Source organism: Sarcophilus harrisii, chromosome 6, assembly GCF_902635505.1.
Source record: "Sarcophilus harrisii chromosome 6, mSarHar1.11, whole genome shotgun sequence".
NCBI lineage: Eukaryota > Metazoa > Chordata > Mammalia > Dasyuromorphia > Dasyuridae > Sarcophilus > Sarcophilus harrisii.
In genome coordinates, this window is record NC_045431.1 from 135918799 (window position 1) to 135944111 (window position 25313).

General features: G+C 35.5%; 1 protein-coding gene across 2 annotated transcripts in view; it reads left to right on the forward strand.

Moving 5' to 3' along the window:
- Positions 1-484: 484 nt before the first annotated feature.
- Positions 485-25313, forward strand: part of BDH2 (3-hydroxybutyrate dehydrogenase 2) — a 42618-nt gene continuing 17789 nt past the window's right edge. The window contains exons 1-6 of one of the 2 annotated variants that reach the window (XM_031941513.1): positions 485-544; positions 5514-5593; positions 17644-17722; positions 20242-20338; positions 23009-23117; positions 24493-24553. In XM_031941513.1, the coding sequence (XP_031797373.1) occupies positions 5522-5593; positions 17644-17722; positions 20242-20338; positions 23009-23117; positions 24493-24553 (418 nt within the window). In that variant the 5' untranslated portion in view covers positions 485-544; positions 5514-5521. Of the gene's footprint in view, positions 545-1928; positions 2024-5513; positions 5594-17643; positions 17723-20241; positions 20339-23008; positions 23118-24492; positions 24554-25313 lie in introns of those variants that run through there. The other variant, XM_031941514.1, reaches the window with a different exon arrangement.

Genomic DNA, 25313 nt, shown 5'->3' on the forward strand with positions numbered 1-25313 from the left:
AAAAAAAAAAATTAAATCTCATCTCCAACATACTTGGGACTTTTTTCTTGCTATGAAACTAGCATCACACCAAAGCATCAATCTAGCTTCATAACCAGAGACAATTGCAAATACCTTGATTTTTTTGGCCACATATGGGACATTACTAGTATTATCCTTTTTTTCAAACTAAGGATTTCTAATGGAGAGGAAATAATAGCATAGAAATAATAAAAATTCCTTTTCAGTGAACTAGAAGAAAAAATTATTAGCACAAAAATGGTTATGATTATATAAAAATAAGTTTTAATCCATTTATCCATTTATAAGGATAAAAGACAAGGTCTATGAACTAATTCATAGATCATCCTGTATTGCTTTTTCCTTTCACTTAATTAATGATATATGTGCCCATTCTGAGCTACGCTAGAGGGCAACACTCAAGAAAGAATTAGGATTTTTTTTTTAAAAGCAAAACACTGGAACAAAACTACAAATCCCAAGATGCACTTTGGAGTCACGTGTTTCTCTGGCCAGTGGTTTGGGGACGGTAGCTGAGCCCTGGGTGAGTGCAATTTGCCATCTGTATGTAATTTTCCTTCGTATAGTTTTAAGTGGAAATTTGTGGGGGAAAATGATTAAAAGCTTAAGATGTATGTTTGCATTACTTTTTACCTTTTTTTGAGTTCAGGCTAAATGGGTATTATAATACAATATTAGATCTCTAGGATCATAGGCCTAAGCAAAATAACTTTTGTTTTCTCCTTGTGCCAATAGAGTACATTTCATCCAGTGTACAAAAACGTTATATAACCTTAGCTGGGCTTTTACTACTAAAAATATGACCATCAATATATTGTCTTATTGTCTCATACTCCAAATAACTAATGAACCAAACCTTTCTTGTTTTCACTTCAAGATTCCAAGTTACAATCCACATTTCCAGACGATCATACATTCTACTTCATGGACAAGCCTTAGAGACTTAGAAAAGGGCTCCCTCAACTTTCATTCCTATATTCCTACAGTTTCTTGACATCATTAATTATTCTCTTCTTCCCTTTCCATGTCCGAAAGAAAAGTTATTTTTTATTAACTAAGGTAATTCTTTAGAGGCAGCTAGGTAGCATAATGGATAGAGTACCCCGCCTCAAGTCAGGAGAACCTAAATTCAAATTTATGTTCAGATACTTAACTAGCTGTCCGATCCTGGGCAAGTCACTTAACCCCTTTACTTCCAAAAAAAAAACAAACAAAAATAAGAAAGTCTTAACTTCTATACCCTGGATCTCATCCTCTCCTTCCTCCTCCAAGACCTCCAGTATAAGCAAATATTTTGCTTTAGATGGTGCAAAGTATGACTGAAGACTTGGCTCTAGCAATCAGCCCCTCTCATTCTTATTCATTCTCTTGCCTCTCCATTGGTTACTTGCCTCTCAACTGCTTACTTTTTATTCAGTCCTTTTGAGAGTCCAACATCAAGACCCCATGTGGGAGTTTCTTGGTAAGGATACTGGAGTAGTTTGCCATTTCCTTTTACAGATGAGGAGAGCAAGGCTGACCAATATCTGAGAAACTAGTAAGTGTCTGAGACAAGATTTGAACTCAGAACTTCCTGACTCCAGACCCTTCACCCTGACCCTTACCTAGAGTCTCCTGTCTCTACCTATAAGATTCCCTGATGCTTCAAACTTAATGTGCCCCAAATCTAACTCAGCATTCTTTCTTCAAAATTGGTACCTCTGCCTAATAAAATTCTTACTCTTTTCCACCTCTCCCTCAACCTGTTAAAGCCCTACTTATCCATTAAAGCTTAACTTTTTTCTCCAGGAAACTCATTCCTCTCCGGGTTCTAAGAGTTCACTCACAAGGGCCTTTGCTCTACTTAAGCCTATTATCTTCCATCTGTATTGCCCTCCCACTCTGGAGCTGCCCTCTGAAGTCTGGCAGCTGCAGAGTTATTCCTCCAGGTGAACGAACGTTGGCTCTTGTATTGTTGCGATTGAAAGAAGTTTGGGAGAAAAACCTAAGAAGCAGGGACCTGGTAAGGACTGAGAACCTTGGAGCAACAGGGTGGGGATAGGCTGGAGTCCTTTGATTGTTTTTACTTTGGGATTGTGAGCGAAGGGTTGGTCCACAATTCTTTGGAAAAAGTAGCTCAAAGAATGAGCGTTGTACATATCCTTGCGTTGTTTCTCTATGGCTACAAATGTGGTAGGATTCTGCTTGGGAGTTTAGGCATGGATCTAGGCACAGAAAGGCAACCAAGTTGATAGAGCATCAGTCCTGGAGTCCAGCCTTGCACACTTCTTAACTGTGTGATCCTGGGCAAGTCATTTTATTTCTGTTTGCCTTGTCTGTAAAATGGGTGTAATAGCACCTGTGAGGAGCAAATGAAATAATAATTGTAAAAAGCTAAGTACAGTGTCAGGCACAAAGTTTGTGGTAAAATTATTATTATTAACTGTGTGATATGGGACAAGTCACTTAACTTCTTTTGGCTTCAATTTCCTCATCTAAAATAGAGGTGATCAAAACAGCTATTTCTCATGGTTTGTTAGAATCAAACAAGAAAATGTTTGTAAAGCCAAGCTTAGTGTAGACACAGTGCCTGTCATATAGTAGTCACTTAATAAATGCTTGTTTCCTTTCTTCTCTCATAGATCTTAAGAGTGGGAAGGGGGAAGCTGGGAGGTGCTAACCTAGAGTCCCTGGTGCAGTCGAGAATAGGGCTTCTGAACCCAGAGTGGGGAGGATCTGTGAACTTGTTTTAAAAACACTTTCATAGTCATTTTTCATCATAACCAACTTCCTTTACACTCCTATGTATTTTATTGAATACATTTAGGAACATTCTACGTGGGTTGTTCCTGGTAATGTAAGAGTGAATGAAGCTAATTATCTAAATTATTTTCTTAGCTGTCTTTCAGAAGATCATAGCTTTTGAGTTGGTGAGGATTCATTCCAGTTAAACAGTCAAGATCAGCCAACACATCGGAAGACTGTGTAGTAAAGTCTTTGACTATGTGTCGACTTAGCATCTATTTGTTTTTATGTATTCAAGCTTCCAAAAACAGTCCTGTTAAGGTAGAAGCTCTTATTTTCAGATAAGGAAACTGAGAAGGAGAGAAATCAAGTCACTTTTGCCCAGGGTCAATAATAAGTGTCTGAGGCAGGATATGAAATCAGATCTCCTGATTCTTCACTACTGCATCTCTGCTGCTGCACCTAAATGCTAGACACTCTTGAATGCAGGAAGTGGAGGCTTAAGATCAGATTCTTCCTAGAACTCCCTCCAAGGCCAGCCAATCTTTTTCTCTTTTCTTATTTGGACCCACTTTATTATTACTGGTTTCTTCCTTTCTTCCCCTGGCTCCTTCTCTCATGTAATTGTTCCATCCAAGGGTGGGAGGAAGCCATTAAGTATACATTCCCTCTTGGAAGAATTCCTTGGCTTTGAGGGAAATAAGTTATATTGTATCAATATTAACTACTTGTACTTAGCTGATTGTAGAGCACAATTTCCAACTGGATGAACCTTTTTTTTTCTCATCTTTACTTCATAGGTCAATGAGAATGAATTAAAAACCAAGTACCATAACTAAGTAGATTTCACCTCTGATTTAGGATTGTAAATGTTAAAATGTTGCTTTTATATATATATATATATATATATATATATATATATATATATATATATTAAACCTTTGATCTGAAAGGTTGGGGTTGGAGAGATGGTAACAGAGTAGAAGTGTTCTGGAAGTAATTCACTTTTCAGCATATGCATAAAAATCCACAAAACTCTAAAATCAGGGGTTGATTTATTGTTTTGCTCATTATTTTAAGACTTAAGAAATTGATAGAAAAGATGTTTATATGCAGATTAAACTTAAATATGTGTATTTTTAAGAGATGGGAACATACTAGCAGATTCTTTGATATGAATATCTGAGCTCCCATTTGTTTTCCTTAATAATGTAGCTTCATTTAATAATTTGTTGTTTTATTGTTGTTCATTTATTCAGTCATGTCTGACTTTTTGTAACTCTATAACATGCCAGGCCCTTCTATCCTCCTCTATCACCCAAAGTCTATTCATTGATTCCTTGACTATCTATCTCATCAGGTCAGTTCTATTTTTAAAAATCCAGGAAATGGTCATTATGCCCATTCTCAGACCATTGAGACCATTGAATATTATTCAAATGATGCTACTATTACCACCAGCAGTTATTACAGGAAAGAATAGATTATTAGGGAAAACTGGAGGGAGCACTGAAACCTCAATTCAAAGGATACTGGAGGATAAATTCAACATGATGCATTTATGCAGCATCTACTGTATGAGATATATGATTGCATAACAGATAAGAGTTTTCTAGACCCCTGCCTCTGACCTGTATCTACAATATGACCCTCACATAGAGGTAGTTTTTTGTCCTTCAGTTGATACCATGATGTACAAGTGAATTGGATTTAAATGAGGGAGGGCTGTGCAAGGTCACCTGCCTTACTTTCCCCTCCAAGAATCATGTGAGTTCAGTGGCAAGATAGAGATCAAGACAATTGGAGATGGGAGACCTTTTTAAGTGAAGGTCTGACAGGTCTCAGTTTGACTGAAGCCAGACCCATTGTTAAGGCTAGGTAGTAATTGAGGGAAAGAATCTCTTTCACCCAGTCAAAAAAAAAAATCTGAATAAATAAATCTGTGAAGGGAAGACCTTCAGGGTTTCGGGTCAAAGCAGAAATAATTGCTATTTACCTTCAATCTGAGTCAATCAGGACTTGACCCTGGGAAGTCACTGAATCTTTCAATACCCCAGGCCACTCTATCTGTTTGATAAAGGGAATTTGTGTGTTCCTTCTGAGAAAAAAAACTTCAGGGCTTTGAATCTCAATTCTGCCATTTATTACCCATTTGATTTCGATTCAATGTTTAAGTTAACAGCCATACTGGTCACCAGAAAAAGACAGCCAAGTGGCATATGGTACCAGGCCCAGAATCGCAAAACACCTGAGTTAAATCCAGTGTCAGATATTTACTAGCTTTGTGACCCTGGTCACATTTGTCTACTTCAATTTTTATCTGTAAAATAGAGAGAATAATAGCATCTACCTTATAGGATTATTGTGAGGATAGAATAACATAAAGTGTGTTAATACCTGTGCAAACCTTGAAGCATAATATAAATTTTAACTATTATTACTGTTGTTATTTTTATGAGTATAAGGAAACAAAGCAAATTATCCAAAATCTTTGATTAAAAAAAAAAATCAAATGTCTGGAATGAATGTTTTGATGGTTCTTAGATTAAATGTTTTGTTTTGTTTTGTTTTGTTGTGTTTTTTTTTTGTTTTGTTTTGTTTTGGTTTTGTGGGAATGCCTAGAGGATTAATCTCTACAGAGATATAGTCTTAAATTCTTACAGAAGGTCTTTGGAAGATTGACTTTGGATAAAATCATTTAGTCAGGAGTGCCTTTATATGTTGCCTTTATATTTGTATTTGTCTTAATGTTTTTAATTATTCTGCAGATTGTATCATGGGTCGACTTGATGGGAAAGTCATCGTTTTGACTGCTGCTGCTCAAGGAATTGGTTGGGCAGCTGCTTTAGTAAGTTTCATATAATAATATGAAAATATGAAAACAAATAGCTAATTTTTGTATATCACTTTAAGGTTCACAAAGCACTTTATAAATTTCATTTTATCCTCCCAATAAGACATTGGTCTCCTGGCTGTCCATAAACCAGATTCTCTTATCTCCCAACTTCAGGCATTTTTTCTAGCTGTTTTCCTTCCTTTGCTCAGACTACTGAGCTCCCTAACTTTCTTTGAATCCCAACTAAAATTCTACCTTCTAAAGGAAATCTCCTACCAGCCCTCTTAAATCTAATGTTTCCTTTTAATTATTTCCTAGTTAGTCCATATATAGCTTGTTTTGTATATTTGTTTGCATGTTGTCTCCCCCATTAGATTGTAATCTCCTTGGAGGCAAGGACTGTCTTATGCTTCTCTTTCTATCTCTAGCACTTAGCACAGTGTCTGTAGTAGGTACTTTAAAATGTTAATTGAATTTACAGATGAGGAAACTGAGACAGAGGTTAGATGACTACAGTTAGGACTGGATTTGAGCTCAGGCCTTTTGGACTCCAAGTATCCCCAACTGTTTTAACTTTATTTATTGATGTCTTTTGTTTCTTATATCACAGTCATGTCCCAGTATATTTCCATATCTTATTTGAATCCTTCTTTTTAAAGAGACCAAAAACAATAAAATGACCATGACTAATATTCTACACTCATAGTTTCCATTTCTTTACCAGGAGGAAGGAAGTTAGTTTCATAGCCAGCTATTTGCTGGAACCAAGTAAGACTGGTCACTGTCTGTTAAGGTTGTTTTTGTTTATGTTACTCTGAATTTATCATTCATGATCAACCTTCTGTTTTTTACTGCTTTCATTATTTTGATATTATAATCTTTGGAATGAATCTCTATCCTCCAAATAGCTCTAATTATAGTCACACTAACATCTATCCCAATTAACATTTCTTAATAAAATCAATAAAACAACCATGTCTCTCATAATGTCATGAAACTTCATTGCACATATCAGTCATAGATAGCCAGTAAAATATCATCCCTTGAATGTCAGTCAACTATTACCATATTATTTATTGAACTAATTAAAATGATTCTTAGAAAACCAATAACCCCTGTGTTTTACTGTAATGCCAGAGAAACTGAGCAAGACAGAGGTTAGATGTAATGGGCTGAAGCTTGAGTTGATGCACTGAGGTCCCAAGCACATGAGGCTAAATAGTAATTGGACCATACTCTATTAATATACATGCTTGGAGAAAGAATGGCCCCCGCCCACTCTTTGTGCAAGTCCTGATGAACATGTTGTATAGGAAATGATGATTTTGGTGGGTGGAGGCAGAGGGGTTCTGCCCCTCTGAGAGGGAAGCGGAAAGAGACTGCTGGCTGGCTTCTTGACTCAGCTGCACACATTGCTATCACGATCCCCACTTCACCTCCGATCTCCCTTCACCTCCAGTCCTTCTTCACCTCTACTGAGAATAAAGATTGAAGATTTTCCCTTAGCCTGAATTCCTAACTCCAGCTGATTTTAAAATACGCAGTCATCACAATTAGAGACCAATTTAATAGTTTATTAAATGGAGAGATATACTGGAACCAAATGGATCTTGGTCCCAGGGTTGGATGAAACTATCATCTCAAAGAATCCAGCATTGAGCATTAGACAGCAAGAGTCTTTTATTGGATAACAGGAACAATGACATAATGGGGGTGGTACCTGGATGGGGATAACCTAAGGGGGGGAGGCACCTAGGATGACACAATGGAGGGGGGGTACTGGAGAGGTTACTGATATTCTAATGATGTCTAAAATGGATAAATCTTTATCCTGTCAAACATCAAGAAGAAATGATTACAACCTAAAAATATAAAACCTTTATCTCATCAACCTTTTAAGAGGGAAAGGTTGTAACATGAGGCAGAGTAGCTAAACAGGACAATTAGGGAAACTAGGTCAGGACATCAAAAGGAAACTGTGGCACAACATTGCCTAATACAATTTCTATACATTCTATTGTGGTTTTGAGTCAGGATTGCCCATGGGCTCATAAATAAATCACTCAATCTCTTTCCCCCCCCCCCAAGTATAAAATGAGCTACTACCTATAATATAACCAATTTTTGTTTTCAGTAATTTTCATTGATTCTTCCACTCTTTACATTTACATCTGTTAACCTTAAGCCAATATGTTAAACACAATTAATAACTTTCCAGTTCTTAGAAAATGTGATGTTTAAAAAGTTTGAGAGACATAATTTCTGGGTAATTATTCATTTTATTAATAACATTAAGATTTTAGTGGGTTTATTATTTATATGTCCTTGGAAAAGTAGGTGTTCCAGAGATTGCTAGAATCTTGTTGAGAGATGAGATACCCTAACAATGTTTGGAGGTCCCCAGGTCAGTTTCACAGGTATTGGGAAAGAATTCACAGTCCCAGTCTCCAAATTAAGTTGACTGAGATTCTCAGGGGGCTAGATTCCAGATTGGAAATAGCAAAGCACTGAAAGATAGAGAGCATCTTTAACCAGTTTTCTATAGTCTAAGGCTAAGGAATCCATGTTGATTCTATGACCTGAAGTTAAGGAGTAATCTCCAGATGAATTAAGGGTGGTCTCTGAAATTTCATTATCATAGGACTTTCCTGATTCTAGAAGCTATCTAGCTAAGGAGTGATCAGACTTTCCTAAAACAGACCCCAAAGCCAGAAGATTTAGGATTTCCTGATTTACTGCCAAAACAGAAGGCCCCTCAAAATCAGGGGAGTAAAGAATCCTATTACATCAATCTTGGATTAGTTAACAATCAGAGAATTAATATTATAATGTGGGGAGGGGTTGATTTATTCTAATAAGCTTTGATTATATCATTTTACTTCTAAATTACCTTGTACAATCTAATCAAAGTATTTATGCTCACCCAAACCTAAGTAGAGCAGAATAGAATGAAATATCTTGTAAGGCTGGGTAGGGTCTGACCAAGATTGAGAAAAATTAATTCAATCCTATCAGTAATATCCTTCAAAAGACTGAATTATGAAATAAGGACTATAAGAAAAGGAGAAAAACTCTAGATCTCCCCAAATCATTGATTATTAGTAATCATTTCTCTAAGAGATGTGGAGATGTGACAGTTCTTGTCATTTTTCATTTTCTTCAGAATTATTCTAATTTGCATTTCTTCAATCCATGGGAGTTAAGAGTATTTTTTTTCTATATGGCTATAGTTAGCTGTGATTATTTCATTGAAAAACGGTTCTTTTCACCTGTCAGATTGGCTAAGATGACAGGAAAAAATAATGATGATTGTTGGAGGGGATGCGGGAAAACTGGGACATTGATGCATTGTTGGTGGAGTTGTGAACGAATCCAACCATTTTGGAGAGTAGTTTGGAACTATGCTCAAAAAGTTATCAAACTGTGCATACCCTTTGATCCAGCAGTGTTACTACTGGGATTATATCCCAAAGAGATTATAAAGAAGGGAAAGGGACCTGTATGTGCACGAATGTTTGTGGCAGCCCTTTTTGTAGTGGAGAAACTGGCAACTGAATGGATGTCCATCAGTTGGAGAATGGCTGAATAAATTGTGGTATATGAAAATTATGGAATATTACTGTTCTGTAAGAAATGACCAACAGGATGATTTCAGAAAGGCCTGGAGAGACTTACACGAACTGATGCTGAGTGAAATGAGCAGGACCAGGAGATCATTATATACTTCAACAACAATACTAGATGATGACCAGTTCTGATGGATCAGGCCATCCTCAGCAACGAGATCAACCAAATCATTTCTAATGGAGCAGTAATGAACTGAACTAGCTATGCCCAGAAAAATAACTCTGGGAGATGACTAAAAACCATTACATTAAATTCCCAATCCCTATATTTATGCACACATGCATTTTTGATTTCCTTCACAAGCTAATTGTACAATAATTCAGAGCCTGATTCTTTTTGTACAGCAAAATAATGTTTTGGTCATGTATACTTATTGTGTATCTAAGTTCTATTTTAATATATTTAACATCTACTGGTAAAAAAAAACAAAACAAAAAAAAAAAGAAAAACTGTTCTTTTGAGTATTTATCAATTGGGCAATGACTCTTATTCTTATAAAATTGATTCAGTTCTCTATATATTTGAGAAATGTGTCCTTTATCAGAGAGATTTGCTTCAAAAATATTTTCCATAGTTACTATTACTAACTGTATTTCCCTTATTCTGTTTTCCCCAACCTCCATTTATTCTATTCTCTCTCAGCTTTCACTCCGTCCCTCCTCAAAAATGTTTTGCTTCTAACCACTCTTTTCCCCAATATGTCCTTCCTTCTATCATATTCCTGCCTTCTCATATCCTATTCACTTCCTACTTTCCTGCAGGATAAGGATAAATGTTTATACCTAATTGAATGTGTATGTAATTTCTTCATTGAACCAGTTCTGATCAGAATATGGTTCACTTACTCCTTCCCTCCCCTCTTCTCCTCCAATGTTTTTTTGCCTCTTTTATGGAAGATAATTTACATTATTCATGTATAAAATACATTATATTACATTACATTATTGTAAATTCAATATTTACATTATATCTCCCTTTCTCCTTTTTTTAATTTTTAATTTTTATCTTTTTAGCTATTATCCTTTCATATTGAACTTATACCAGCATTCTGCTTCTACTTGCCCTAATAATAAGAAAATTCTTATGATTACTAGTAACATCCTCCCATGTAGGAACATAAACATATTAACCTTATTAGGTCTCTTATGATTTCCCTTTCTTGATTACCCCCTTATTCTTCTCCTAAGACTTGTATTTGAAAGTCATATTTTCTATTCAGCCCTAGTCTTTTTATCAGGAATACTTGGAAAGCCTTCTCTTTCACTGAATATCAACCTTTCCCCCTGAAGGATTATATCCAGGTTGGCTGAGTAGGTTATTTTTTATTGTAATACTAACTCCTTTGTTTATGGAAATACATTTTGACAAATTTATCAATTAATTTTCATTTTGGAAAGTCACCACTACTTTGCCTGAGTCTCTCTGGGTAAAATAAGAGTAAAATGTTGGCCAGTAGAATCATTTTGAGGACAAATGGGATGATGCAAATTTGCTGAGAGCAAATGACCCAGGATATCAAAGGGAGGGAGAGAACAGGGAAGTGCTTTCTCAAGTAGTAGTAATTATCAGTCCCTGTTGTTACATGACTTGATCTTGTCTTATCATCTTCCCAAACCCTGTGCATAGTCCAGTCAGCACCAATTTTACTGGATGTGGGTAGGGGAAAGTGCTAGCGGTTTTTATCCCATCCTGCCATGACAGAAAATACTAATTTTACCATCTTATGTAGTACTACAATCTCCCCTAGTAAGGCTGTTTTGTGTGACCACTATTGGTATCCTCCAACTAAATTTAATCTGAATACCATCATTTCAAACTGATTCTAGTTGATATGATTTTATCATTGTGGAGAGTTGTAGGAATTGTAATTGTCCAACCTACAATAAAAGAGACTGAGGCAGAACTCTGAGCTAATGGCATTCTATTAAAGGGTCTATGGTCCCCTCCAATGAAGTGGATCTCAGCTCTTCCTCACAATATGAGCTCCTTCTTCCAAGACCTTGTTTTTTAGGGTTTGATTCCCAAATATGTAAGAGGCATGGTAAATTACAGATTTCTCATTGGTTGATAGATCTTGCTCTTGAAGGCCAAAAATGACATATTAGCAGGGGAATTTCAGGTTGGGTAATGCATGGGGCATCTCCACTGACTAAGAGAGAATAGTCTGGGAGTGCAAAAATAAGTTGGGACAACAAGGCACCCCACCTATACTAAAGTTAGAAATGGAATTTAAGCAAAGTAGGATTGGAGATATCTTTATAGCATTCTTGTGGTTACTCAAGTAAGCCTCATAACTTTGTAAACACTATATTACATTACATTAAAGTTTGAGGCCAACTATAATTGCCTATCTAATATATCTAAACTATCTAATTATCCCTATGTGATTTATGTAAGATATCAAATTGATTAATATTGATTGCAATTGAGATGGGGTCCAAATGAATTATTTTTCACAGAGTTCTAGATATGAAAATTCCCTCCACTGATCCAGCTGAACGATTAATCTGTAAATTATAATCTCAGAAGTCTGAGAGATTAAGAAATCAGCAAGGCAGAACTTGAACTCAGGTCTTCCTTACTTTTAGACTTGGCCACTGATTCTTAGATATACCCAGAATTATATGCACCATAAAAATGGTGAAAGAATAGAATTTGATATGTAAAGGTTCTTCTGAATTCTAAAGAGGTCATTCCATTAATTCTTCCTTTGTTTCTTGAAATATAGTCACCTGTTCAAAAGGAAAATAGTTTTTTTAATTATCTACTTTTAAATTATCTAAGTTTCTAGATCATCAATTTCTACCAAGCCAAGCATCTGAAAGATATTGTTGATGGCTAAGATTGCCCAAATTTTAGATCCTAGGAGGAAGTTGTTGCTTTTCCCAACAAGAAAAACTTCCAAAGGATTTAAAGGGAATGACAGTGCATCGTGTTCCTTTGGGCCAGGTCTAAGTAAAGGTAGATCCTTTGTCTAGATTGCCTGAGGTTTGTCTGAGAGAGACTGATCTGTCACACCCCTTAGTCCCTCATTAGAATAGATTCACCTCTCATCATAATATGCTTTCTTATTAATTCTTTATTAATTATTGCTAGCATGATTAATTACTCAGACACTGTCATTTGAACTTTTATATGTGACCCTTTAAGTTTTGAGGGAAATAGTCAAGGAAGAATAAAAATATTTATGGTTATTTATTGACTTGAATCCAGGAGTTTTAATAGATTGACTCAACTCCAAAATATATTTTAGCATATTATGATCTTTTCCTTATTTAAAATTCCTATTAATATTATTTCAGATTGTCCTGGTATTGTGATTCACCAAATGATGTGATCTAGGAGAGTAATTCCTGGTTTCAAAGGATGTTTTTGGGGTTTAGCACCAAATGATGAGATTGCAGGCACCTATTGCTGGGGTTCAGTCATGTGAAGAATTCACAATGGCCGTTCTCTGGCAAAAGGCAGGTTTATTCAGAAGAGGTTACAGACAAAATGAAAAAATTAGGAGTGATAAATATGAAATAAGAGCTGGGAGAGCCTATAGTTAGCAAGGAAAGGAATTTTAACAATTAACTATGCAAGACAAGTTCCCTAGTGGAGCCCACAATTAAGTAGAAAGGGAGAGAATACACCCTTAGCTGGCAGGCTAAATCCATAGAGCAGTTTAGCACACTAAAAAAGTTATTTAACTACAAGGAGAAAGTTACAAGGAGCCATGGTGAGGGGATCAGAGGAGAGATGCCATATGGCATGGGAGAAGAATAAGGAGAAAAATCACTTTTGAGGTAGAGCATTGTGGTGGACTATAACCCCAAGAGGAATAGGGAAAATTCAACCTCAGGGATTTGATACTTGGACTGACATAGCAAGGTGGGGTTGCCCATGACCTCCATAGAGGGTGGAACTAAAACTGATTCCTATCAGTGCCCTTTCCTGCTCACCCCAGGGAGCAATTCCATCATTGCTCCAGTCCCTTTCTGCCAATTGCACCCAGTGACTGAGGACCTCATTATTGTGGTAAGAAAGACATGTGAGGGTATACAAATTTAAACATCTCTCTAAATCTCCTTCTAACTCTCAGTTAATAAATCAACATTTTTTCATCAATATTATTTTATTTTTCCAAATACATTTAATGATAATTTTCAACACTTCTTTAAGATTTTGCATTCCAAATTCTCCCTCCTTCTCTTCTATCTCCTCCCTAAGATAGCAAGCAATCCATATAGATTAAACGTGTACAATCCTTCTAAACATACTTCTTTGTTATGTTGTGTAAGAAAAATCAGCTCAAAAGGGAAAAAACAAGAGAAAGAAAAGGCAAACAAAAAAAAAAGGAAAAAAAAAAAACACTATGCTTTGATCCATAGTCAGTCTCCATAGTTCTCTCTCTGGATGTGGATGGCATTTTCTATCATAAATGCATTGGAATTGTCATATCATATCATCATAGTTAAATCATATCATAGTTAATCATCACATAATCTTGCTATTACTGTGTACAGTGATCTCCTGGTACTTATAGAGCAGCATTGAATACTTAGCATCAGGTAACATAAGTCTTTCCAGGCTTTTCTGAAATCAACCTGTTCATCATTTCTTATACAACAATAATATTCCATTACATTCATATACTCAGTTTTTAATTCTTTGTCACTACAAAAACAGGTGCTACAAACATTTTTTGCACAAGATCTCTTTGGAATATAAACCCAGTAGTGGTACTGCTGGATCAAAAGGTTTGATAGTCCTTTGGGCAAAATTCCAAATTGTCCTCCAAAATGGTTAGAGCAGTTCAAAACTCCATCAACAATGCATTAGTGTCCCAGGTTTCCCACTTCCCCTTCCTGTCATTTTAGCTAAATCTGAGAGGTGTGAAATGGTACTGTCTTAATTTGCATTTTTTAATCAGTAGTGATTTAGAACATTTTTTCATATAATTATAAATGGCTTTAATTTCTTCATCTGAAAATTGTTCATATCCTTTGATCATTTATCAATTGGGGAATGACTTGGATTCTTATAAATTCTAGTCAATTCTCTATGTATTTTTAAAATGAGGTCTTCATCAGACACATTGGCTGTAAAAATTGTTTCCCAGCTTTCTGCTTCCCATCAAATCCACCTGCATTGGTTTTATTTGTGCAAAACCTTTTTAATTTAACATAATCAAAATTATCCATTTTACATTTCAGAATGTTCTCTTTTTTGTTTGGTCATCAATTCCTCCCTTCTCAACAGATCTGAAATGTAGGCTATCCCTTGTTCTAATTTGCTTTCAATATCACTCTTTGTAATGCTGGAGAAACTGAGGCAAGATAGAGATTAGAGAGTTTTTAATATTTTATTTGAATTTCTGAGAGGGAGAGATTATCTGGGGGCAGATCAGAATCCATTTTTCCCCCAGGGCTGAATTGGAGTTTTGTCTCAAAGAATTCAACATTGAATGTGAAATTCCAGAGATTCTTTATAGGGAAAGGTGGGGAGGAGGGGGGAGGAGAGGAGGTGAGGAACATAAATTCTTGATAACTTAGAAATAGAAGATCTCTCCCTTATCTGAGATTAAACATTTACAGTTTACGACCCTAGAGTAGCTGGCCCTAAGTTATTTCAGTCGTAATGGTCAGGAAGTGGGGAGTGAAGGGTTGCAACCAGCAGGACTGAGGCAGAACAATTCAGGGAACAATAAAAGGAAACTTATGGCACAACATTCCACACTCTTTTCTGAATATTCAAATCATTGAATTACCTTCTCTCATATACCTGGGAGGCATAGCACCATAATTTTGACCAACCTATCTGGAGCAGATAAACCAAAATAAAACTAGAAAAATGCAAGGACTTATGGCAAAGACAAGTCTGTCCCTGATAACCTCAGAGTTAATCAGCAGTACAAAGGCTCCCTGTTGCTAGCGTATCAGGTCCTTTCCAGTTCTGGAGCAACATCTCAGCCAGGGAATCCAGTTTGAGATGCATAATTTACTGTGGTTAGGGGGTCTGCAGTCATTTGTGCACTTCGCTCAGTGTCTGCTTATAGAGCAGCAGTAGTTGTGCTCGACAGTTTTGCAGGACATCGCACAGCTGTCAGAGACTGTGAGGGGAAAAGGTGAGACCTACAATTGCTCCACCTGTCCCCGCCCAGAACAGACAGTTACTGCTACTAGGATACAGAAAGGATCTGGATTTCTGAGCAGAATGTCAGACTATGTACAGTTAGACCATCAAGTCAGGCAACTCAGAACTTTTAGAGGCCTGATACCAAACTTCAACGTCTTTTGAGAATGCTGAAATACTAATTAAGAAACTGGGGTTACAGGAGTGGAGAAATGGATCAGAGAGACTGCCAAGTCCCAAGGTGCCTGTACCTTGGAGATTTCCAAGGGTGATTTCTAGTTGTTCCTAAAAACAGGCAATCAGAATATAGTCTCCAAAACTGAGTCTGCCAGGGCAATTCCAACAGAATAAGGGGATTCAAAGTTAAAGTATAACCACATAGTCACAGTCCAGTAGGATTTTAAAATAATAAACCAAGCAGATAGTAAAGGCAAAAAAAAAAAAAGGACTGCTTGGAAGGGCTTTCAATTCAATATAAATTGATGAGTTAAGGGGTGGGGCAGAAATGCCTGAGGAACTAGGGATTACTTTCAGGTAATTTAAGAAAAATCCACCAGCTTTAATGAGTCCTTAGCTTTTCATCCTCCCTTTTTGTTTTTACTGAAGGAATCATCCAAGGAAGAGTAAATAAATTGCCAAATAACCATCCCATATATAAGTGCTGAGAGTGAATTAAAGTTCCTATACATAACAGACTAGTACAGGAGGGGTTTTCTAAAGATCCCACAAACAATTACATGATCTGAGGGGAACATCCTTAACAGCAACAATTACCCCTATTTTAACAATTTTCATGCCAAATCCTAAACACACAGTAATGGGGAACCCAGTCAGGATTTAACAGTAATACATCAACCACTTTCGGTTCCCCCCAAATCAATGAGGGTCAAAGTCCATAAGAGCAGAGGCAGTGTCTCATCTTCTAAAGCAGCTTCTTGCTGAGAATGAGTGAAAAGATGAAATCCTAATTCAAGGAGAGTTGGGTGTGGTGTTGGAATCCTAGTGTCAACTGTGTGGCGTACTGAAAATGGACAAAACTTCCAATGGGCTGATCCAGGTCCCAGAATCAGGTTAATATAGCTGTCATTTGACTGAAATCTAGAACAAAAAGACAAATATAACAAATAATAGTTAGAACAGTCTGAGATAGAAAGACTGGTTCACAAGGACTGCTACAAAATGTGGAGAGGCCAGTATAGACTGGCTAGAAGAGAGTTTTTAATATTTTATTTGACTCTGAGAGCAAGAAATTGTCTGGGGGCAGATCAGAATCCATTTTTCCCCCAGGGCTGAATCGAACTTTTGTCTCAAAGAATTCATCATTGAATATGAGATTCCAGAGATTCTTTATAGGGAAAGGAATGGGGAGGGGGAGGGAGGGATGAGAAGACCATAAATTTTTGATAACTTAGGAGCCAGGATGTCTGAAGTAGAAAATCTCCCCCTTATCTGATTACAATTTACCACCCTGGAGTAGCTGACCCTAAGTTATATCAGTCCTAATTGTCAGGAAGTAGGGAGGGGAGTTGTAACCAGGAGGACTGAAGCAGAACAATTCAGGGAAACTGAGACAGAACGATTTAGAGAAACTGAGGCAGAACAATAAAAGGAAACTGTGGCACAACAACTTTATGTCTAAATTATGAAACCATTTTGACCTTTTCTTAGTATAGGATATGAGATGTTGGTCAATGTCTAGTATCTGCCATACTGTTTTCCCAGTTTTCCCAGCAATTTTTATGAAATAATGAGTTCTTATCCCAAAAGCTGGAGTGTTTGGGTTTATCAAACAGTGAATTATAATAGTCATTGACTATCGTATCTTGTGTACCTAACCTGTGGCACTAATCTTCTACTCTCTTAGCCAGTACCAAATGATTTTGATGACTGCTACTTTATATTATAGTTTTAGGTCCAGTATGGCTAGGCCATACTGGTTTTCCTTTACATTTTTTTTTCATTAATTCCCTTTCAATAGACATTTGTTAAATATCTACTGTGTGCCAGGCACTGTTTTAAGTTCATTGAATCTCCTGTTTCTATATATTATGTACGGTATAAAATGCTTGAATATTTAGAATAATTATAAAATAATAAAAATTGAGAGATTTGTGATTAAAATGCATAATATGGTATTAATAGTTAACTACATAGTTAAAAACAATTTAGCAAAGTCCTGAGGGTCAGGACAACCCTAGTGACTATTGTCTAGTTATTATTAGCTTATAAGCTATTAGAACTTAGAGAAATAAAATTGAAAATGAAGTATTTATAGTCACATTCATTTATGAAGGGAATTATTTGTGTTTCATGTCTAGGCCTTTGCCAAAGAAGGGGCCAAAGTCATAGCCACTGATATCAATGAATCCAAACTTCAAGAGTTAAATGCGTATGCAGGTGAGTGCTGCCCAGCACTGGCCATCCTGATTGTGGGTTTAAAAGCGGGTTTTTTTTTAATTTTTATTCTATTAAATTTATTTATTTTTAATATACATTGTTTGGGAATCATATTGGGAGAGAAAAATGAGAGCAAAAGGGAAAAAACCATGGGAAAGGGAAAAAAAAAAAAACAGAAAAAAAAGACGTGAATATAGCATGTATTGATTTACATTCAATCTCATCTCCATAGTTCTTTTTTCTGGATGCAGATGGCATTTTCTGTCCAAAATCTATTGGGGATTGCTTTAGATCACTGGACCACTGAGAACTAAGTCTTTTATAGTTGATCATTGCATATTCTTGCTGTTTATGTGTTCAATGTATTCCTAGTTCTGCTTGCTTCATTCAGCATCAATTTGTATAAATATTTCCGGCCTTTCTAAAATCAACTTTTTCATCATTTTTTATAGAACAATAATATTCCATTATCTTCATATGCCACAGCTTATTCAGCCATTCTCCAATTGATGGGCATCACTCATTTTCTAGTTCTTTTAAGCTTTTTTTAAAGGCTAAAAGTCATAATAGTGTGTTAAAAGTATCATTTCAGAGGCCATCCAGTCCTACTCCTTTGATGAGGAAAACTTAGATGAGGAAACGGAGGCACAGGGAGATTAAGCTCGAAGTCACTTGTAAGTGATAGAGACATAAGTTGAACCCACATCTTCTGACTCCAGAACAGTACTCTTCTGTTGATTAGACTATCTGTGTACAACTTGATGAGGCAGCTAGGAGTACCATGAATAGACTTCCCACTTTGGAGTCAGGAATTCATCTTCCTGAATTCATACCTGGTCTCAGCATTTACTAGCTATGTGATCTCGGGCAAGTCATTTAACTTTGCCTCAGTTTCCTTACATGTAAAATGAGCTGGAGAAGAAAATGGCAAACCACTCAAGTATCTTTGCCAAGAAAATTTCAAATGGGATCAAGAAGAGTCAGATATGACTGAAATAACTACACAATTTTATTCGCTCATGATAAGCTCTTCCAATTTCATTTTTTGTCCCCATTTCTAACCGTGTCATTATAATATAACAAACTCAGAAAGATCTCTAAATTCTTGATCTATGCTTGGATTTATTGCTTTGGATATGATTCTAATAAATCATCAATAGACTGAGGTTTTGAAATCTTTGCTTTAGAGTAAGTTTTATTGGAATGATATTTGTAATAAGATTTGCCCTGAATTGTTCTTGTTTCATAAGACTTTTATGAATCACTTTTATGAAAGACTTTTATGAATCACTTTTATGATCATATGAAACACTGTTAAGAAAATTTTCAGATGCTTTTTTAAAGTTAGCATTTATATAATATTTACAAATTGCTTTTTAAATATTACCTCATTTGAGCCTCACAGCAACCCTGGAAGAAAGGAATTATTATTATATGCATTTTATAGATGAGAAAACCGAGGCAGGCAGAGGTCAAGGGATCTTGCCAAGGTCACCTAGGGAATAAGTATCTGAGGTTAGATTTAAATTCAAATCTTCATGACTCCAGATCTGACACTCTTATCTCCTACAGTACTGAGATGTCACTGTTTGTGACTAATTCAAATAATAGACAGTTTAATATCATTTCTAGTTCTCTTAGCATTTAGCAAAGTATACTCTATCCTTCATATTTAACAATAATGATCATAACCCATATTTTGATAGCTCATTTTTAAACCCTGTTTTAGCTTAATCACCCATCAACCCTGTGGGGTAGGTAGTATAAGTATCATTAGCCCCATTTTACGTATGAGAAAGATGAAGTTTAAGAAAATTAAATATCTTGTCTAAGGCCATTTTGGCAGAGCTATGACTCGAAACTGTGTCTACTGACTTCTAAATCCATGGCACTATTGAACAAAATGATCTGACTGGGAGCTTTCAGTTATTCCATTCCCCCCACTCCCCACATTCTTATCTCCAATTATAGATATTTTTTTAAAAACAGAAAGCCAAGTTAAAGACAAATTATAACTATGGAACAGAAGGAATTATAACAGGCTCACTTGGTATTTAAATAAATTACCTTGGCCTTTAATTATAGTCCTTTAATAAAGTTAACCAGTCATGGAATAACTAAAAAGCTTGTTTTCAAAGTTTTACATCCAATATGATTAAGATGCAGCACTTAGCACAGTGCCTAACATTTAGTAGGTACTTAATAAATGCTTATTGACTAACTGCTTATTAACTACTATGTTCAGGTCATTCTTGACTTCTTCATTATTTGACACTATTGACCACCCTCTCCTCTGGCCACTCTCTTTTCTATAGGCTTTTAAGACCCTATTCTTTCTTGATTTTCTTCCTGCTTGCTTAAATATTGCTTCGCAGTCTGATCATCTTTGCTGATCATCTAAGTCATGTCCAGTAACTGTCTGTGTATCCAAAAGGTGTTGTCAGGGATTTTTCTGGATTCTCTTTTTTTTTTTCTTAATATATTTCGATGGCATTTGTGTTCTTTTTTCGGTTTCATAGGCATTCAAACTCGAGTTCTTGATGTGACAAAAAAGGAACAAATTGAGAAGTTCTCCAAGGAAATTGAAAGACTTGATGTTCTTTTTAATGTTGCTGGGTAATTCATTCTTTGATTTTCCCTAAATTCTTGAGAATTTTTTTGTATTTAAATAATTTTCAACATGTTTACACAACAGAAGTTTGTCCTCTTGAGAGTCTGGGGTAGGAAGTTATTTCCAGATATTACAGCGCATAAGTACAAAAAGACATTAAAAGGGAGAAAAGAATAAAATGACAAAGAAAAATAGAGGGGAAAGGGAAAGAAAATTGAACAAAGAGGTTTGACCTACTGTAGCCATGGTAGATAAATTCAATATCTAATATGAAGGTTTGGTTAGAGCATTGGCTAGATGTGGACCATTTACATTTTACCAAAGATTCACAAGTAATCCAGCCATAGCCATTAATATGGCCTTGCTGTCTAAAGCAAACGAGAATATATATTTATCTATATTTGTATTACCCAGAGTTCTTTAAGCAAGAGTCCTGACTGCTAACAGCCAATCCCAGACCTTTTGTCACAGGATAACCAAAATAACAGTGAATTTAGAAGATTATGATATAGTGATTTAGAACACTGATGTCAAGGATATCACTGTAATAAATCTTGTGACATGACCATTGTGATCATTAAACTTTGGTCATATACTGGACTTAAAATTTTAAGCAATTTGCATCCCAGCCTAATGGACAAACTTTTCCCAGTAATACCCATAATACAGGGGAACATAAATGTGGTTATATAGGGAAGGATACTGGACTGTCTGGCCCCAAGTTGCTCTGTTATAGTGGGATTTCAGCTGGCTATCTTGCTTTCCCATCTCTAAACATGCTAGCTGGACAACCCTATCATGAAGAGCTAGTTTAGAAGGATATTATCTTTCATATATCTATCAGGGGAGATCAACCTATACATCCTAGTTTTTTTTATAAGTTCTCCCTCACCTAGGGGCCTCAATGACATACATATCTTTTTAATACTTCTAACATTTGGAATTTATTTCTTGCAATTTAGCTCTAAATTTTTTGTGTTTATACATGTATAATTAGTTTGATAGCTATTATATAATTTAATAGCTTAAAACTACACTAAGACTTTTGGAATACCATATATATACGTATATAAATATATATAGATCTATAGCTAAATCTATACATATCATCTATATATGAAGAGATATAATAATTGTTTGTATTGTCTGTTGACATTTCTTGTATCCTAATCTCTCCTTACCTGGACTGAAAGCTTCTTGAAGGTGGGGGCCATGTTTTATATATATATATATATATATATATATTTATATTTACATATTATAGTACTCATATATAGATGATATTAAAATACTCATAGACTAAGTAATTTAGAATGGACTATTATCATAAATGTATGCTTTAAGTCTTCTTTATAACCTTATAGTTCAGCTTGGTTGATGATTTGAAGATGAATTAAGATAATAATCATGTTGCATGAGAATATAATTATTAAATTTTAAAAAAGAAAGGTATGGATTGTTTATTTTAATCATAAAACAATAGACCTGGAAAATGCCTGAGATCTGATCTAGCTCTTCATTTATAGCCAAAGTAACTGAGTCCCAGAAACCTGAAATGATTTAATCTAGTAAGTGGGGAAAGCAAAGCAAGAATCTACTTTTCAAGATTAAACTTTAAAATTTTGCTCATTTTGTTCATATAATTCTTTTCCCTGTCTCAAATCTCTCTCCTCTTCACAGTTGTTAAAGTTACATTCCTTAAGAATTGGTTTGATTACCTCACTCCCTTAATCAAAAATGTTTATTAGCCCCCATTAACTCTTGATTAAATACCAAATCCTTTGCTTGTCAATGAAAGCCCTTCACAAACTGCTCCAGACTCCTTTTTCAGGTTTATTAACCATTATTCTCTTTCATACACTCAACATACCAGCCAGTTTTTCTATACCTACCTAGAATGTGCTCCTTTTGTTTATTAGAATAGCTAGCTAACTTTAATTTTCGGCTCAAATCCCAACTCTTAAAAGAGGCCTTTTCTGATGAACATCAACTTAGTGTCTTCACAATATTACATTGTATTGTCTTATATATTCTTTGTCTTCACTGAAGTGAATATGTATTTGTGGTATTTTCTTCAAAAGAATGAAAACAACTTCATGGCAGGGCTATCTCTCTTATGTCTTTTTATCTTCATCACCTAGCATAGTACCTGGTATATAGTAATACAGGCATTGACTGATTATTAGTACATGCTACTCAATCTGTTTTATGATAGTAGGTCTATATAGAGAGATATATAAAATAGTATACATGCATAGAGAAATATAAAATAAAGATAATAGCTAGCATTTATATAGTACTATACATATATTATCTCATTTGATCTTCACAACAACCCTGTAAGGTAGGGCTATTAATATTCTGATTTTACAGATGAAGAAATCAAGACTAAAAGAGATTTTTTAAGTCATTTGTTCAAGATCGCATAGCTAGCAAGTATCTGAGATTGGATTTGAATTCAGGTCTTTTTGACTCCAAGTCTAATATTCTATTCATCGTGCCAACTAGCTGTAACTATTAAAGCCAGGGAATCCTAAGAAGCTGGAAGAAATCCTGCCCATCCTTGCTTTGTTTGGAGAGCAGAGTTCATGATAAAAGTGCCAATTAAATACTTATTCATATGTGTAATGGGAAAAAACAAGAATGAGTCCTTCACTTTGTAACTACTTTTCCAGATTCGTCCATCATGGAAACATCCTGGAGTGTGAGGAGAAAGACTGGGACTTTAGCATGAATTTGAATGTCCGAAGCATGTACTTGATGATTAAGGCATTTCTTCCTAAAGTAAGCTTCCATCTGCCCACCTACCCAGAAGGGTAATTACTATTATATTGAATCAATATCCAAGGCCAAAAATCCATCAAGGTGCACTTACTTGTTTGCCAAGGCCAGTCCATCTACCTGTGACCTTTTTTTCCATTTCCTCCCATCTCATCTTGGTGTTTGCATCTTCTATCATTCATTCCCTCTTTAATATTTAACTCCTTTTTCAATAATATTTAACTTTCCATATCTACTAGTTCTTTCCCCACTATCTACAAATATGTTAAGATCCTCTCTCTCTCTCTCTCTCTCTCTCTCTCTCTCTCTCTCTCTCTCTCTTTCTCTCTCTCTTTCTCTCTCTCACACACACACAGACACACACACTCCCTCACATCTCTCTCCCCTCATAACCATGCAATGTCCTTAAGTCAATGTTCCACATCCTCTACTTTAATCTCCTTGAAAATATTTTATACACCTGCTACTGCCTCCTCCTACTTACCAGTCCCTTGAAATCTATGTTCTAATGCCAAGAATCTATTAAACCTCTTTCTCAAAAATTACCAATGAATTCAACTGCTAAATCCAATATTTTTTTCTTAGTTCTTACCTTCTAGCAATATAGACCACTGGTTATTCCCAGAACTCAATACTTTGCCTTTAATATTCATGTATTCATACAGATCATTTCCTCTGTCTAGAAATCATTCCCTCCTCATTTATTTCTCTTAATCTTTTTTATTCTTCTTTCAAAGATGTATAATTTCTTCTAGAAAGTATTTGCTGATATCCTTAGTTGTCAGTGTTCTCTTTCCCAAATTACCAGATACTCTTTTATCTGTGTACATTTTGTATCTCCTTTTCTCCTCTCCCCCCATTAAAATATAGCCTCCTTAAGGACAGAGAATTTTCTTTTTTCATATTTGTAACCCCAATTCGTGGCACAATACTTTACATATAGTAGATTCTTACTAAAGTTGTGCTGAGTTGAAATGAATGCATCAGATCCAGTAGAATGTAAGCTCTAGAGGTAGAGACTTTTTCATTTATATCTTTGTATTCTTAGCAGTTAGTTTAATTCCTTGCCATAGAATAGGTGATTAATCAGTGTTTCCATTCATACTTCTGTTATTTTACTATTTGCCATCTTGCTGATGTCTTTACACATCATATTAGTAATCCCATTAGGCAAGCTGGCTAGCAATGGTTTCATATACATGCCATTTCTTTCCCAAGGAACTCAGGTGAGAAGCTATAAAATTGGGTCCATTGTTGACCAATAGGTAAATTGTCTATTTTATTAATTTGAACTTACAAAATTTACCTTTTGTGGTAATGGCAATTTTAATCTCTGAAGTAGAATACATATCACATAATATTTATCTTATTTTGACAGATGCTTGCCCAAAAATCTGGCGTCATTATCAATATGTCCTCTGTGGCTTCCAGCATCAAAGGTAAATCTGTTGTCACTTTTCAGGAAATCATACTTTTTATTATAAAAGGTACTGGTGTATAACCAGCTGTCAGTCATGGTATTAGAAGACAGATATGGCAAAAATAATAAACATCTTCATGCAATATTAACTTGACATCAGGGACCAATTTGATTTTGTCTTTATAGTCCCAACACCTAATGTGATGATAAATGATTGATTGAACATCCAGAAACTTCTTTATTATTCATAAGGATTTTTTTTTTCCTCCCTAAATACTAGAACTTGTACCAAAGCTGTGAACAAATTGCAAAATACTTTCTTGTCTTATCTTCCTCACCTTTTGATTAAGGCAATTGGAAATTCTGGAAGAACACTAAAATTATAAATAACAGAAGGCAGACAAGCCGTGATCTAGATAATCCACAGATTAGGAAGTTCTTGAATTACTTATAATTCATTAAGATTGTCTTTTGGAGGATAAGGCATACTCTCATATCTACATTTGAATAAACAGACTAATTAGTACACTAATTAGTGCAGACCGTATCCTTTAAATTCAAACAAATCCTTACTTGTAAACCTGTCTATTCTGAGACAAATCATACAAACCATTTAGTCAATGGGTATAACAGCCACATAGTTCCTAAGTATCCTGAGAACATTAACAGACTGGCTTTTCTGACAGTCTACTAGAAATACTCTGTCCACCAGGCAATTATTGTACTAGGTCATTGGACTTCTCCCAGCTTTACCAGCTTCAGTGCTCATGGATTGTCAG